This window comes from Hemiscyllium ocellatum, chromosome 15, assembly GCF_020745735.1.
Source record: "Hemiscyllium ocellatum isolate sHemOce1 chromosome 15, sHemOce1.pat.X.cur, whole genome shotgun sequence".
NCBI classification, from domain to species: domain Eukaryota; kingdom Metazoa; phylum Chordata; class Chondrichthyes; order Orectolobiformes; family Hemiscylliidae; genus Hemiscyllium; species Hemiscyllium ocellatum.
Genome location: NC_083415.1, coordinates 11,754,944 through 11,772,323, shown reverse-complemented (window position 1 = coordinate 11,772,323; position 17,380 = coordinate 11,754,944). Strand labels below are relative to the sequence as shown.

General features: G+C 41.0%; 1 protein-coding gene across 1 annotated transcript in view; it reads left to right on the top strand.

Moving 5' to 3' along the window:
- LOC132822644 (cadherin-22-like) overlaps positions 1-17,380 on the top strand; it is a 725,287-nt gene that overhangs the window by 448,894 nt on the left and 259,013 nt on the right. The window contains exon 6 of the mRNA XM_060835890.1: positions 7,951-8,204. Within this exon, the coding sequence (XP_060691873.1) occupies positions 7,951-8,204 (254 nt within the window). The remainder of the gene's footprint in view (positions 1-7,950; positions 8,205-17,380) is intronic.

The window sequence follows — 17,380 nt, the reverse complement described above, 5'->3', positions numbered from 1 at the left end:
ACAGCTCTCTGAGGTAGAAAATTCCAAATATTAATGATCTCTGAACAATGGATTTCCTGTTCACCTCTGCCCTAGAGGATTTTGAAAGCTCAATCATTATGTTCCGAACAGATCTGTAGATTTCTTCACATATTAGAGGGCCTGCAGGAAAATGACAGAAGTGTTTACTAGAACTTAAGGATCAAGGAAGGTGAAGGCATGGCCACCAGTGGTGATAGTGATTAAAATCAAGGTTTCTCAAGAGATTGCAAATGGATGAGTGCATATATTGTGCAGAATTGTGAGTTTATATGACAAGGATAGAGAAGGGAGAGTCCATTGGAAAGATTTGAAAACAAGGATGAGCATTTTAAAATCAAGGTCAAGAGTTAATGTAAGTAAGCAAGCACAGGAATAGGGTAATTAGACGTTTTGGAAATGAAGACATAGCCAATAGAAAATTGGGTGACCTATAGATTAGAGAATGTGCAATATCGGAGACCAGCCTAAATGCATTGGGATAGTCAAGTCTAGGGGAAGAAAAGGCAGGAATAGGGAATGGAGCAGCACACACTGTTCAATGTGGTTGACCCTTAACTGCCTCTGGGTAATATGTGCTGTCCTAGTCAGTGATGCCCTCATCCCTGCAAATGAATTTAAAAAAGCATAATGAGACAAAGGCGAAGTCAGGCATTACTGCAAAGGTGGAGATGGGCATTTTTAGGGACGTCACAAATATATCATCAACGAAAATGAAGCTCAGATTTAAATGTGGTTCCAATGTTGCAAAATGTCTGATTTAACTCAGATCTTTGATAGGCAAAGGACTGGAACCAGCAGCAAGAGATGAGAGTTTACAGGAGGCAAAAGAAAGCAGTAGCTTTCATTATTTCAATACTCCATTGCATGAAATTTCTGTTTATCCCATATTCAATGTTGCATAAGAAGTCTGATAATTTAGCAATTGTAGAGAATTTGATCTCAATGGTGGTGAGGTAGAACTGTGTGGCAACAATATAAATGTGAAAACTAATGCTGCACTTTAGTAAAAACATTTATCAAAAAAAATACTTCTGTGGAATGATGGCATATTACTCTGTTAATATTGAACCATTTCACACAAGGCATGTCAACTGATAGAGTTTGCATTGCAATGCCAAAAAATCAGGTCCAGATTGCTATTCGAGCAGGAAGATTTCTAGCCTTACTGTAATTATCAGTTTTCTAATTAGCAAACAATGAGCCTTCTGTAAAATCACGAGACACTGCAAAGTATAAAATGACAGTCATTTACTATTGAATTTGATGGTTCTAAAAATTATAATTCTCTCTGCAGAACACAATTCATCTAACAATGTGAATGTTCGACCACAGACACATTTAGAAATCCAAACATTGAAGCCAAATGTAGAAGCAATTTGCTCATTTAAAAAGAATTTAAATTGCTTTCTTGTCATTGAGCACTGCTGATTCCAGTTAAATATGTCAACTAAGAGTCAACACCACTCCTCATTTATCTTGTCCCCATCTGTTCCTGTAACACAGGGAGAAGTATGTTTAAATTGTTACGCCCCTGACATTGCTACCATTTACTCAGGGATTAACATGTCAGAAAGTGGTGCTCTTTTATTTAGTTTTGTTGCCCATTCTCAAAGTACAAACATAGGACATTATAATGAAGTTATTCATCATTATTGTGTTCAAAAGGGCAGGCTAGTCAGATTTATTTAGTAACATTATTAATAAAGGCATTTTGTCAGCAGCAAATGAAACGACTTAGATTCTTATATTTCCAGATTTTTTTTAATTCATGAGGTGTGGGTATTGTTGGCTGGGCCAGTATTTGTTGCCTTTTCCTAATGGCCCTTGAGAAGCTGGTGGTGAGTTGTAGCCTCCTCCAAAGGTGCTAGAAGGGAGTTGCAAGATGTTCGAATCAGCAACAGTAATATAATTCCAGGTCAGGATTTGTGGAAAACTTGCTGGAGTTGGTCTTCCTGCGAATCTGCTGCCGTTGTCCTTCTTTAACTTCAAAAGTAGTAGTCTACTCAAAGCTTTCTCTTGGGTAAAATAGAAGAAAATGGAAATGGGACAGACCCACTGCCAACCTTATGCATGCAACCTAGGCTGACCCTTCAATATTGCAATGAAGGAATTTTTCTTTGTTTACCTGTGGGATGTAGCCATTGCTAGCTGACTCTCCCTGGTTGCCCTTGAGAAAGTGGTGATGAGCAGCCTTGAACCACTTCAGTCCATGTGCTGCAGATTGACCCAAAAATAGTATTAAGGTATGAATTCCAGGATTTGGACCCAGTGGTAGTGAGTGCTGCATGATTCGAGTTCTTATCTTTCAGGATTGAAGGCCCATTTGCCTATGCAAGTGGACGTTATCGCTCCCACATTAATATCTGAAGAGATTAGAGGAGTTTTCCTTTTATCCTGACTGAAATGTATCCATTAAACAAAAGTAACTAAAAAAAATTCAGCTGGACACTGATTTCCTTTGTCAAACTTCACTATTTACAATTATAAAAGTATATCAACTACACTTGATCTTCCAACTTTGTTTTACTGTTTTTGCTACTTTGCAAATCATCGTAGAATCCCTACAGTATCGAAACAGACCATTCATCCCAACAAGTCCACACGGACCCTCTGAAGAGTAATCCACCCAGACCCAATCCCCTACCTTACCACACTAAATTTGTCCCTTACTAATACATCTACCGTACACATCTCTGAACACAATGGGCAATTTAGAGTGGCCAATCCACCGAGCCTGCGCATCTTTGGATTGTGGGAGGAAACCACAGCATCTGGAGGAAACTCAAGCAGACACTGGAGAATATGCAAATTCCACACATACAGTCACCCGAGGCTGGAATCGAATCTGGATCCCTGGCGCTGTGGGGCAAAAGTGCTAACCACTGAGCAACCGTGTTGTCCTGTCATAAATGTTGATGGTTCTTTGTAGATGTAAGGAGTAACAGAAAATAACATGAATCAGAGAATAGAAATATAGAATTTATTCCCACTTTCCCTGGTCTATTGGGTTTACTATGGATATCAATAACCCAAAGCAGTTCTAACAACAAAGTATATTCAATGTTCTTTATTCACACAAAATACTGCAAAATATCTTACCCATACAATGTTTATTGTCAAAAGTGAACCCTTTTACAAGAGTCAGACAATAGCTGATGATCAACCTCTTCTATCTCCAACTCTAGGCACTAATCAGGTGACTCCCAATTTAGGGCTAGATAACTATGCTCCAAGGAAAGCTTTCTTTACAGCCTTTCCGGATATAGAAGCCATGTATTCAAACTTTTAACTATCAAGTCTCCAGCAAATGATCATTTAATTACTGTCAAACATCACAATTATGTCATCTACAACAGCAAGTTTGATTAATTGCTCATTAGACTGTGTCTCTCTCTCTCTTTCCCTGGAAAGAGGTTTACCTCTTGGAATTACCAAACTAGGACCTCAGACCAGCTTCCACAGGCTCACTGCTGTCTGTCACTGTATAAAATCATGAGCGGCATGGATAGCGTGAATAGTTAACGTCTTCTTCCTAGGGTATGGGAGTCCATAACTAGAGAGCATAGGTTTAGAGTGAGAGAGGAACAATTTAAAAGGGATGTAAGGGGCAGCTTTTTCATGCAGAGGGTGGTGCACGTAAGGAATGAGGTGCCAGAGGAAGTGGTGGATGCTGGTATGATTACAGCAGTTAAGAGGCATCTGGATGGGAATAGGAAGGGTTGAGAGATATGGGCCAAATGCTGGCAAATGGGACTAGGTTAATTTCTGATATGTGGTCGGCATGGACTAGTTGAACCGAAAAATCTGTTTCCGTGCTATACAGTTCAAATTCTCTATCTTGTTAGCAGTATGCTATTTATGCAGCACAATTCCATGATGATCACAAATTGTTAACTGGTAAATAGTTCTTATTACATCTGAATTCACGGTGTCTGTTTTAAACAGAACTCCTAACTTTTTCAGAGTTACTACACCAGTTAGTTCGTTACTGTTGAAATACCACCACTTACTACATACACATGCCGACAGCAACATATTAAACCAGTGATCTTTCAAATCATCAGGTAATTGCCAGACTTCATGTGTTTTTCCCCTTATTTCATTAAATTTCATTTATTTTCATTTCAGCGGACATTGCAAATTTAGGGTTCATATCTACAGAATATCATCATATTGTAGCTTGATTTCCAACCGTCAGTAATTGTGAAATTGCACTTAAGATCTCATTTAGAGACAAGTAATTTTTTTTGTAAAAAGAAGGAAACTGAAATCCGGAACTTGACTGGTGAGCAATGATTTTCCCCTGTGTTTGAATCTTGGTTCTTTTGTTTGCAACATTTTGAAGTGTGAAATATTTCACAAACACATATAGGTTCTATTCATCCCCTCCGATAACATGCATAAATATAAAACACACTTTTATTGCTTCCTTAGCCAATGCACACAACAAAGGGTGAGCCTGCTTTTCATCTGACTTATTCTTCCTGTTGGCGAAAGTAAGGACTGCAGATGCTGGAGATTAGAGTTAAGAGTGTGGTGCTGGAAAAGCACAGCAGGTCAGGCAGCATCCGAGGAGCAGAAAAATCGAAGGAAGGGCTGATGAAAGGCTTTTGCCCGAAACGTCAATTTTCCTGCTCCTCGGATGCTGCCCTACCTGGTGCTTTTCCAGCACCATACTCGTGGCTTTATTCTTCCTGTAGTATAAAAGTTAAACGACACTTGTCATGTCATTCGTTATTTGATATTTACTTCTCATCTCAATTCATTCAGGAACTTTAAATATTTCCCCTCCATCCCCCTTCTGCCTCAACGTTATGGCTTGTAGCCCATTTTAGGAGCAATGTTGTGGAGCGTACCTACAGTAAGTCTCCAGCATTATTGCAAAGTGTTAGCTACTTTCCCAGCACACACATTTTTATGTGAATCCCTCTACAGGCCAGTACTTGGTTCTATTCTGTGTTACATAAAGTACTAAAGAGACTTGAGAAATTTCCACCCGTGAATAGAATTCAACATTATTAGGTTGATAAGAGTGGGAGGTTGGATGGATCAGCTGATATAGCACCCTGGGCCGAAGAGAAAATGATTAACGTGCCAATTGGTCTTTGCACTTTAGTATTGACTCTGGCGTCCATTCCTGGACACAATGCATCATTACTCCAAAGTATTTGTTTGATGCAAATATAAAATTAGTTCTGTTTGCATCATATTGAGGCTGCTTTCTTGATTTGGTTTTGTTCATTTGGGGAATAATCTGCCACTGGGCTATTCTATGCCAACGGCTTACATCTTGAGATGTGGTGAACCAGGGGAGTCAGAGAGTGAAGCTACAACCATATTATGTTTCGCTAATGTGTCATCAGAGTTTGTACTGAGAGTTGAGACTAATCTTATCCGCTTATTTTAAAATGTGAGATACAAGGGGAGCTGGTATTTAAATGGCCAGCTGTCTTTATCGAGCTTGGACTTGCCCCACTTTCTATAGCCCAGTGTGCACAGTGCAGACCTGGTCAGAACAGATCCGTTTATTTTGGATAGCCAGAGTACCCTTCTGGAGAGGTGAGGTACTCTTGTGGATATGGTCTTTTTAATGGTGGGAATTGGATGGGTAGGCAACGTTGTCAGGAGGTTGTCGGTCTATAGGTACTCTTTGGAATTTCAATGACTACACAATAATGTGCCTAAAAACTGCATAAACCCTTTGGAAGCAGCAAAGCTGCCAAAGCTACCATCTAAATTAGAATAAAAGCATTTGTTTTCATAGGAGATTAGTTGAAGGAATTTCAGTGCATTGATTCTTTTGTCAATGAGTTTTTTTTTAATAATACCGATCTCATTAGCAAACTCATATTTGTGTCAGCCAGACAGTTGAAGTGGTAGATAATGGTTAATTGGTGTGGAGGGGTTAGGGCAATACTTAATCGATGGCATGAGTGGGAACTAAGTATGGCTCTCCGCCCAGCCCATGTTGGCTGCGTTTCCCACTCTTGTTCCAGAGTTGGGGGGGTGGGGGGCTTGCATTCTGAGGAACACTGCCACACTGGAAAGACAATGTGGTCATCAAGGACACTTTTGGCTGGGTTTGATTTGTGGACCCTGGAAATGTCCCATTTCTGTTCACTTGACCCAGGAGTGAAATTCACAGTGGACTGTCAGAATATTGAGTCCTGAAGCAGAGGATCAGTCTCTTCTCTCATGATGGTGCAGCTTCCAAATTTGGACACAATGCAAAAGGAAAGAAAGGCTGGCAACTCAGAGAATCCCTGCAGTGTAGAAGCAAGCCATTCAGCCCATCAAGTCCTCACTGATCATCCGAGGAGCATCCCACCAAGACCCAATCCCCCCTGCCAATCTTATTCCCTATAACCCTGCATTTCCTATGGCTAATCCATTTAACCTGCACATCCCCGAACACTATGGGCAATTTAGCATGGCCAGTTCAGCTAAGCTGCACATCTTTGAACTGTGGGAGGAAACCAGAGCACCTGGAGGAAAGTATTAACTAACATGAGGTTGCCCATGCCCTCTGTTGGCTCATTCCACTAAGCCTGTTATATCCAACAGCGCAAAAAGACTAAACAAGATTTAAGAGATTTTCATTTTAAATTATGATTGTTTATACAATAGTTAAAAGGCAAAACATACTTCCTTACAATATTTCCTTATGGTGAGGAGTCAGTAATTAAAAATTATGACTGAACAAAGTAGGTAAAAGTTTCCTTACACAGGGAGTCAATGCAGCATAGAATGATTTGCTACACAGTATGCCTTATCTTGGGATTGTCCTGACTGTGGGCCCCTGGAGACTCTCACTGTCAGCCAAGTGCTTCAGGCTTTCAGCCTTCATTCAAGATGGATTCCTTGCTCATTCCAAATCAGTTAACAGAGAAATCCTAACACATGTACCCAATATTAATTAAAGGAGTGTTTCAAAAGGAGGGGAGGTAATGGTTGAGACTCAGGCTAATGTTTGGAAGTCATGGGTTCCAAACCCATCACAACAAATATTGAAATTTGAACACAGTTAAGAAGTTGGGATCTAAAATGTAGTCTGAGGGTGACTACGAAAATATTGTTGTAAAATCCCTTCATGTCTGGGTCACTAATATCCTTTAATCTGCTGTCATTACCTTTTCCAGCCTATTTGTGACTCCAAACACACAGCATTGTGGTTGGCTCTTAAATGCCCTTCAAAGTGGCTTAGTAAACCATTCAGGTTGTGGGGGGTTAGTGAGCGGCAACACATTCTGGCCTTCCTAGTGATGCCCCTAACCCATGGAAGAGTAAAGAAAGAAAATTGGAGCTCCTGCACCCCATCCCTGCTCCCATACGGCCCTCCGACACCCACTCTCACTCTCACTGAAGAGACATAACAAATCTCAAGCTTCAAATCAGGGGTGGATATAATGGACAATTTTGCTCAGCACTGAATTATAAATTTCACTACAGTATTTAATAATTAAGGCTCCAAGAATCTGAGCCTCGAACTAAACTATCTTAGCTGCAATATTGTGTATGATGGATGTTCATTGAGGCAGGTGGATCATGTGACCTGGAACAATGAACAAAATGAAATGAGTCAATTCATGACCAATCTAATGCACAGCGTGCGCTTATGTAAAAGTATTATGATTGGCTGTCTCATATAGTGCTAGCTGCCTTTTTACATGCAAAAACATCCAGTGTTTGATAATAAATGTTTATTCAATAATTAGAGACAGTATAACATCTAAAAAATCTTTGCAAATTTATTTGATATCTGAAAAACTGTAACACAGTTCACCCTGAAAGGATTGTGTGCAACTTTTCACTAGGAGATCCTCTGTGTCATATTAGTAATTTAAGTGATGATAAAAGGAATGGTACGTGTCATGTAAATGAACAGTCACATTTCTTCTTAAAATTAAGCTGTTGCTGTATTTCTTTCAGCCACTGGACTTTGAAACCAAGAGGATACACAGTCTGCTGCTAGAGGCAGTGAATAAACATGTTGACCCTCAGTTTGAGAACCTCAGGTCTTTTAAGGACTGGACCAGCGTCAGGGTGATGGTGAAAGATATCAATGAACCTCCAGTGTTCATCTCGCAGGCAAATGTGATCGACGTTCAAGAGGACGTCCACGTTGGGAGTGTCATTGGCTCCATAACTGCACGGGATCCTGACATAACAAACAGTCCAATCAGGTACAAACCTTTCCATTCTGCTTGACTTAACTAGGCATGGAATAGACCTTGTGATAAATAAAAGTCAAGTGAAGTTGCCATAATCCTACCAGACCATGGGGCTTGTCTTTCATCATAGAGAGAAAGAGGGAGGCTGGGAGTATTGGTGGTGGTTTAACCTGAGACTCACCATACCTCAGGCAAGGGAAAATGTTGAGAAGGAGAGTCCTTCACAATAGCTATGGTTGGCATCATGCTGCATCACAAACCAGCTATCATCACTGTATGTTATGTTATTCATATGCATGTATATTTTTATGCACTTGTGTGCTGGAAATGCCACATTAAACAGATACTCATTTATTCATCATGTTTGCGACTTTGGACACTGTTAGCTCAGTGGATTCCACTCTGCTCTATGTCAGATGGTTGCAAGTTCAAATCTCACTCTGGACATTTTGGCACAGTGTCAAAACTGTCACTGACTCTAATTGTCATTCAGAGGCCTGCTGTGCAGAGACAGGATAATTCCTGGTTCTGCAAACTCTACCTTTAAAGTGGCTATCTGAATTTTTGGTGCTAGGGGAGGGGTAGTGGGAAATGGAGGTAGAAGTCAAGGTGGATGATTTGGGAAGACCTGGACGAGAGTGCCCAATGTGAAGTGGGATGGCTGGGAAACTGTCCACGGTTTAACTATAAAGATTAACAGACAAAATCCTTGTAGCTCTCACCCATGTCATGCACAAAGGGAGGATGGTAGTGAGTTTACACTATAATTATTTTCCTGCTCTTAATTGTTGTTTGATTCATTCCTGTCTCTTACTAAGGTAGGCTAAAGCGTGTTTGCCAAACCTTGTTTTTTTTTTAAGTTTCATCTTTGCAAATAAGCCAACCGAAAAATCCTTGCTGGCTTAATTTATAAAGCGTTCAGAACATGAAATTGCTTTATTATTTCATTCACTTGCCCAGGCATATAAGAGATGACAAATCCAGTGTTGAACAAGGGTAGACAAAGTCAGGAGTCACACAAGACCAGGTTATAGGCCAACAGATTTATTTGAAATCACAAGCTTTCAGAGCGCAGCCCCTTCAGGTGAACTAGAGGGATGCACCACTTCACCTGATGAAGGAACAGCATTCCAAAAGCTTGTGATTTCAAATAAAGCTGTTGAACTGTAACCTGGTGTTGTGTGATCTAAGAGATGAAGGGTTTGTCTAATGAAGAGAAATTGAGTAATTTAGACCTTTTCTGGAGTTGAGAATAATGAGAGGAGATCTTATTGAAGTATACAAGATGGTAAAGAGGATTAACAATGTACACGAAGAGAGGATTTGTTTTATCTCTAATGAGAGATCATTGTTTTAGGATAAGGAGTTTAAAATGGAGGTGCAGAGAGTTTACCTCTCTCAAAGGGTTGTGAATCTGTGGAATTCACTACCTCAGAGTACAGTGGATGTTCCAACATGAAGTAAATTTGAGAAGGAAACAGACTGGTTGTTAATTTGTAACAGATCAAAGGGTTTGGAGATCAGGCAGGAAAGTGAATTTAAGTAGAGGTGAGATCAGCCATGATAGTATTTGAATAGTGGAGCCGGGTCAACTCCTGCTCCTTTGTATTTTGTTATGCATGTATTTTATTTGGTTTGATTTATTACTGATGTACTGATATACAATGAAAAATGTTGTCTTACATGTGTTACAGACAGATCATACTATACAAGCGCATTAGGGTAACAGAACAGAGTACAGAATACATTGTTACAGCTGCCGAGGCAAGGAGAGATAAACATTAAAGAGGTCCTTTCAGGAGTCTGATAATAGCAGGGAGGAAGCTGTTCTTGAATCTGATCGCACGTGGACACAAACTTTTATATCTTCTGTCAGATGGAAGAGGTTGGGAAAGGTTTTTGATTATGTTGGAGACAGTGAGGATGGAAGAGGTTGGAAAGTCAGAGTTGGTAAAATGTGGAGCTGGAAAAAACACCGCAGTTTGGTTACTTTCCTGAAGCAGCAGGTTGTATCGACAAAGTCAACGGACGGGAAGCTGGTTTGTGTGAGGGACTGGGCTGTGTTCAATCAATTAGAAAGAGGGAGAAAGGGAAAGAAGGAATTTGAAAGTTCTTTTAAAAAAAAATGGAAATGTTAGTCTTAGTTCATGATTTAGAACCACTGAGTTGATACCCAGCTGGGAATCTAACAGTTCTTTTTCTGAGTGGTCGGACACAGATCGGTGGCAGCTACATGAAGAGCATACTTAAAGAATCCACTCAGTTTGCAATGTGAAGGTCAAGATTGTTTCTGAAGACGAGACTTTTAAGAATGGAAGTGAGGGACTTCTCATGATGTTTAATCAGCAGCAGAAGCTGAAAGTCAAAACTGTATGCTTATTCAATTCGAGGAACAGGAAAATTGACGTTTTGGGCATGCTGTCTGACCTGCTGTTCTTTTCCAGCACCACAATCTTGACTCTAATATCCAGCATCTGCAGAAATCACTTTCACCTGCTTATTCAAGTTAACAAGTGCAGGTTCCAGTCATGTGACAGATTAGTTCTGCTAAGTCAAAGAATTTAGATACATTAATTGTCTTCATAATGGCTGTTGTGAGATGTAAAGATTATAATGATTATCTATTAGTAATTAATTGGAATACAATTATCATTCTGATTCTGGGACAGTAGTAATTTGTAATTCCTTTGTGTTGTGGTTTTCATGGGGAGTCAGGATGTTTCTAGGAAATTTACAGCAACAAAAGGCTCCAATTTACCCCTCCAGGAGTTAAAGGTTTCAATGGACTAGCTGACTTTGATTTGCAGAATGTTCTGGAGAGTTCTGTCAAATTCCAATCATGTGATTATAGCAGCCCATTTATGAATTTTACAGTGTTTATAATTTGTTTCTAAACAAAGAGACTTAAACAAGAGATGCATGAAGAGAATATAGTTTCACACAATAAAAAGTTAGCATTTCTCTTGATGGCCTCTGGCCATTAGACTTTCCACACTCTCCACAATCCTGATGAAGGGTTTTTGCTCAAAATGTCAACTCTCCTGCTCCTCGGATGCTGCCTGACCCACTGTGCTTTTCCAGCACCACACTTTCGGCACACTCCCCATCCCCTATCATGACTGTCATAGTCTCCATATCAATGTATACCCCTTTACCCATCTTCCCCACCATGCCAATATAGTGACAACATACCACATCAAGCCCCCACTAACCACTCTTTATCTTTCACTTGGAGGCAGTAAGGACCGCAAATGCTGGAGATCAGAGTTGAAAAGTGTAGAACTGGAAAAGCACAACAGGCCAGGAAGCATCCGAGGAGCAGGAGAGTCAATGTTTCGGACATGAACCCTTCATCAGGAATGTGTTGGGGGGAGGGGGCTGAAAGATAAGTAGGAGAATGGGGGTGGGGGTGGGGCTGGAGGGAAGGTAGCTGGGAAGGCATAGTTGGATGCAGGTGGGGTTGATTATGATAGGTCACTGGGGAGAGTGGAGTGGATAGGTGGGAAGGAAGAGGGACAGGTTTAGAGGGCAGTGCTGAGTTGGAAGGTTGGATCTGGGATAAGGTGGGGGGAGGGAAACGAGTGAAGTTGATGTTGACACTCTGTGGTTGAAGGGTCCCAAGGCCCTTTGTCTTTCTCTTACCAACACGTGTAATATTGACCATGGGCAAATCTCAGGAGCTGTAGTTGAGGGAAAAAATAGCTCTGTTATATTAATTAAATATTGAAAAACAGTCTCATTCATATAAATATATTCAATACACTTACATTCCTTCTCCTCAGTAAACCTTAGAAAAAAGAAACATTTCATTCTAGAATAATAAACATTGGAATTAAAAGAAAATATTGGAATTTATAGTCCCACATCAGAGAATCCAAAGCCAATTGTTGCCAGCTGTCAAATTGAAATAGAAGCTAGCCCACCAAAATAATGATTAATTTAAAATCAGTTGGAGAACTAGAAATAAAATTCCCATACTCATCTCAGTGGTCAGATTGAAAATGAAAACAATTTTGCTTTGGCTTAGAAGATATTTTTCAAAGATTAATGGGCAACATTATTTTTTAAATGCCTGAACGGTTTTACACATCTCTTTTACTTTTCTTGACAGCTCCTGTTTCCATCTTTAGCAGGTTTCTTTGACAGCTTTAACAGTTCTTTTATAATTTGCCCAAAAAAGCTCATATTTGGGTTTGTTGTTGAGTGCCCTCCCTCTCCAAGGGAGTACATCCTCTTACGATGGTGCATTGCTTCCACCAGAGGGCAGGTGACCTCTCCTGAAGTTGTCTCAGATGCAAAAGGATAGCTTAGTTCAAATAAATAGACAAGGTTAAGACCTGGCTTCATGTAGTATAATCTGCACACTCCAGGTTCCAGATGGTTACCTCAGCAATTGCATGCAGGAGCAGAGGCTGCTGATGACTTAAATGAGCAACTGCATGAATCTCCATTCCTGCCCCTGTAAAAATGGTAGGTATGGTGTTTGTGATTGTACCTTTTCCACCATAATGGAGGGCCTCTTCACCTTGGTGAAAATCTGGGTCTTGGCCATCCATCTGTTCAGGTCTAGTTTGTGCTCGGAGGCAGGCAGAAAGATCCCATTGGTGAAGAACAGTTGTTCTGGGTGTCCCAGCCAATATTTATCCCAAATTATTTGATCAGTAATTTGTTGCTGTTCCATGTTTACTGTGTGTAAATAAACTACTGTGCTTCCTTTTATAATTGTGATTGCAAAAGTACTTTGTGGTTGTAAAGTGAATTGCTATATTAAGATCGTTGTTAACACATTAAAAATGACAGACCTTTCTTATTGCCTATTTCGACATTTTAGCACGTAGGATGTTGTGCCTTTTCAAAGCTTCCAATGAAGGGAAATGTATAAAACAAGGTAAACCCAAAGTCAGATCCCAATAAAGAATATCATGCAATTCAGCCTGGCATATTCAGCCATTTTACATCACGCCATCATACTCCACGCTCCATGTCACCCTTCATTGTGCTGTAAGAATCTGTTAAGTCACTAGAATAAGTCTGTTATATGATTGGACTTATCCAGCCATTTCAGTGACAAGTTTAGAGCTATTTTCACATAGGGTGAGAACAGCAAGTAGGATCATTTGGGTAATTTGAGGCCGTCGCTGACAGGCGGGCCCCGGACTGGAGGCGGGTCCCAGTCTGGAGACCTCTGTGGGGAGGCGGGTTCCCGGACTGGAGGCCTCTGTGGGGAGGCGGGACTGAGACTGGAGGCCTCTGTGGGGAGGCGGGACTGAGATTGGAGGCCTCTGTGGGGAGGCGGGTTCCCGGACTGGAGGCCTCTGTGGGGAGGCGGGACTGAGACTGGAGGCCTCTGTGGGGAGGCGGGTTCCCGGACTGGAGGCCTCTGTGGGGAGGCGGGTTCCCGGACTGGAGGCCTCTGTGGGGAGGCGGGACTGAGACTGGAGGCCTCTGTGGGGAGGCGGGTCCCAGACTGGAGGCCTCTGTGGGGAGGCGGGACCGAGACTGGATGCCTCTGTGGGGAGGCGGGTTCCCGGACTGGAGGCCTCTGTGGGGAGGCGGGACTGAGACTGGAGGCCTCTGTGGGGAGGCGGGTTCCCGGACTGGAGGCTGCTGTGGGGAGGCGGGTTCCCGGACTGGAGGCCGCTGTGGGGAGGCGGGACCGAGACTGGAGGCTGCTGTGGGGGAGGCAAGGCTTCGAAGTTTTAAAGCCCAGTGTGATCTGGAAACTTGGCCTAGTGTGGTCTGGAGGCTCAGTGCCGGCACAGAGTGGGATGAAAGGACTGTAAATCGAGTACTTTCCTGTTCCCTTTTTATTCTTATGCTGAACTCATATTTATTATTCTTTCAATTTTGTACCAAATGCTTGAGTATCTGTACGGAGGTATCTTGTACCTGAGATAGTGCCGTAAGTGGTGACATTGCAACCTTTTCACTGCACTCATTCGGGTATATGTGACAATAAAGCTCATGCAATTCAATTCAAAATAAAGATAATAGGGTTTCTTTCCAGAAGGGCATGCATGAGCAGTAGACATTTGTAAAATTCTATGCTTCCATGTTTTTTCATATTTCCATTAGATATTGAAGGAGCAGACATTTTGACACAGTGACCATGCTCCATGATTCAATAATGTTAAATGGCTCAATGTCTATATCAGTGCTGCAGATGCTGGAAATCTGAAATAAGAACAGAAAGTGTTGGAAAATCTCTGCAGATCTCACACCATTTCCGTAGAATTCCACAGACTCCCTGCTGTGTGGAAACAGGACCTTCGGCCCGATAAGGTCCACATCAACCCTCTAAAGAGTAACCCACCCAGATCCATTCACCTACATTTACCCCTGGCTCATGCACCTAACCTACATATCCCTGAACATGATGTACGATTTAGCATGGCCAGTTGACCCTACTTGCACATCTTTGGGCTGTGGGAGGAAACTGGAACACTCGGAGGAAACCCATGCAGACCCAGGGAGAATGTGCAAGCTTAACTCAGACAGTCACCCAAGGTTGGAATTTAACCTGGGACCTTGATGCTGTGAGGCAGCAGTGCTAACCACTGTGCCACCGCTAAAATTGTGAACAAGAAGAATGAAGAGTTCTTATCTTCGTACTGGCAACACGGTGGCTCAGTGGTTAGCGCTGCTGCCTCATAGCACCAGAGTCCCAGATTCGATTCCAGCCTCGGGTGACTGTGTGGAGTTTGCACATTTTCCACGTGACTGCATGGGTTTCCTCTGGGTGCTCCAGTTTCCTCCCACAGTCCAAAGATGTTCAGGTCAAGTGAATTGGCCATGCTATGTTGCCCATAGTGTTAGGTGCATTAGTCAGAGGGAAATGGGTCTGGTGGGTTGCTCTTCAGAGGGTTGGCATAGACTGGTTGGGCTGAAGGGCCTGTTTCCACATTGTAAGGAATCTAATCATCTGTGACGCTTTATAAGGAAAGCCTGCTGAGTATTTCCAATATTTTCTACTTTTATTCTACATCACTTTCATGTTGTCTTACCTTTCCATTTATTAATTCCCTTGGTATCTGTAGACCTATTGATCTCAGTACTGAATATGTTTAAGTGAACATCCACAGCTTCCTGAAATTCAGAATTCCCAAGATTCGCAACCCCCCACCCGAATCTGTTTTCTAAAGTCCCTTATGCTGAGACAGAAACCCAGAGATGTGGATTCTGTAGCAAAGAGAAATTACTTTCAACACCCAGCATTTGCTTCTCACTCTTAAATTCCAGTGAATAGAGCTCACTCTATGTGTTTTCATAGGTTGTTCCAGTAGCTCAGGAAGAAATCTAATGATTTATTGTTACTCACCAATGAAGCCAAGCATTTCCTTCCTTTGTTAAAAAGATTAAACTTTGCACAATAATCAGGTGTGCTGCAGCAAATACTGCACAATTGCAACAAGTCATCCTTTCTTTCATACAGTAATCCTTTTACTAAGGCTTATAAGCCATTCACTTTGTTAATTGGTGTCCATGTGTTAACCACCTTTGGTGGAACCCCCAAAAAAATCTCTGAATTTGAACATTTACTAATCTCTCATCTTTCTAAGTACAGCCTTGTTTTCCTTCATCTCTCCAAACTGGATTATTTCACACTATCCTCTCGAAAGACCGGTTACACAGAGTTCAGGCCTATACCTTGTTAATTAAAGTGTTAATTTAGCTTAATGAAGTTAATAATCTTCATAACAAGTAAGTGTGACATGGTGGCTCAGTGGTTAGCACTGCTGCCTCACAGCATCAGGGACCATGGTTTAATTCCAGCCTCAGGTGACTGACTATGGGGAATTTGCACATTCCCCCAGTGTCTGTGTGGATTTCTCTGGGTGCTCCAGTTTCCTCCCACAATCCAAAGATGTGCAGGTTAGGTGAATTTGCCATGCTAAATTGCCCATAGTCTAGGTTAGCTGCGTTAGTCTGGGGTAAATATATGGTAGGGGAATGGGTCAGCGTGGACATGTTGGGCCAAATGGCCTGTTTTCACATTGTAGAAATTCTACAAAAAAATTACAACACAAAGGTTACCTCTTTCCCATAGATCTCTCTTGTGTAACTCCCAGTTTTCAATGAGCTATCCCTTAATTAACATTTAACTGTCTGTTCCCTAATTTCATTTGGTCCCAGGCATATCAGCCACACCATATTGGATGATAATCGATTCCCAGTTATATTAATTTGTTTTAAAAAGGATATATGTAATAATAATGAAACATCACAAAAAATATAAAATAAATCAATTATATTCCCACTTTTTAGTGTCCACTAAAGTTCCTTTTATTTTCCTTCAGTAGTTATAATAGTTTCTCAACATCTGCTTTATTTTGTAAAGCAATTAGGTAGCTGTCTGCTCCTTTCCATCCATTTCAATTTGAAGGTTTCTCCATTTTCCACCATCTGTTTTAAAATGGTAATATCAATCCTAGTCTTTGTTTCATTTTAAAGTCCCTTTGAATGTACTTTCTCCCAAAATTGCTTATTATGAATGTAATATAAATTTCTGTAAGATACCTTGTTAAAATTTGCTTCAATGTTTTCACTAAGTAGCATGTCATATCTACAATTTAAACAAGAGTGGGCATTTCTGCCACTAAAATACTTTTTATTGGTCTTCTGATCCTTTTAGTTGCAAGCTAGAGGGCAACACTTAATTCCCTTTTCCCAAAGGAAAGATTATACATTGCACTTGAGAATCCATCACACAGACTTTTAGAAGAAGCATTATTAGAAATGAGAAGTTCCTGCCATCCCCTCCTGCTAGAAATTTCAAAACACAATACTCCACTGTTAATATTTTTGAAGTTTTGTTCACCCAATAATATCTTCCATCTTGAGCTTTGTCATGCACTTCACTCTGTAAAACCACAAAGCTGGCATCTGGCTTCCCCAGGCAATTCAGGTCTCTAATTAAACTTTGCAATTCCTCTATTTCAGTTTAGGAAGTGACTGCATCTTTTTATTAGATGCTACTTTGACCAATGGCAATGGGGCTAACAATTTTTCCAATAGCATTACTGCTGCAAAGCAATACTCAACTGATTCTGCCTGATTTCCAATCCAATGTATACAAAAGCCCCGAACCTAACATTCAATTTTTAATTCTCTTTTACGTTCTTTTTGTTCTGTATAATTTGTAAGGTCTAGATAACATTTTAGCCAGCCTGTTCTACACACAGCAGATT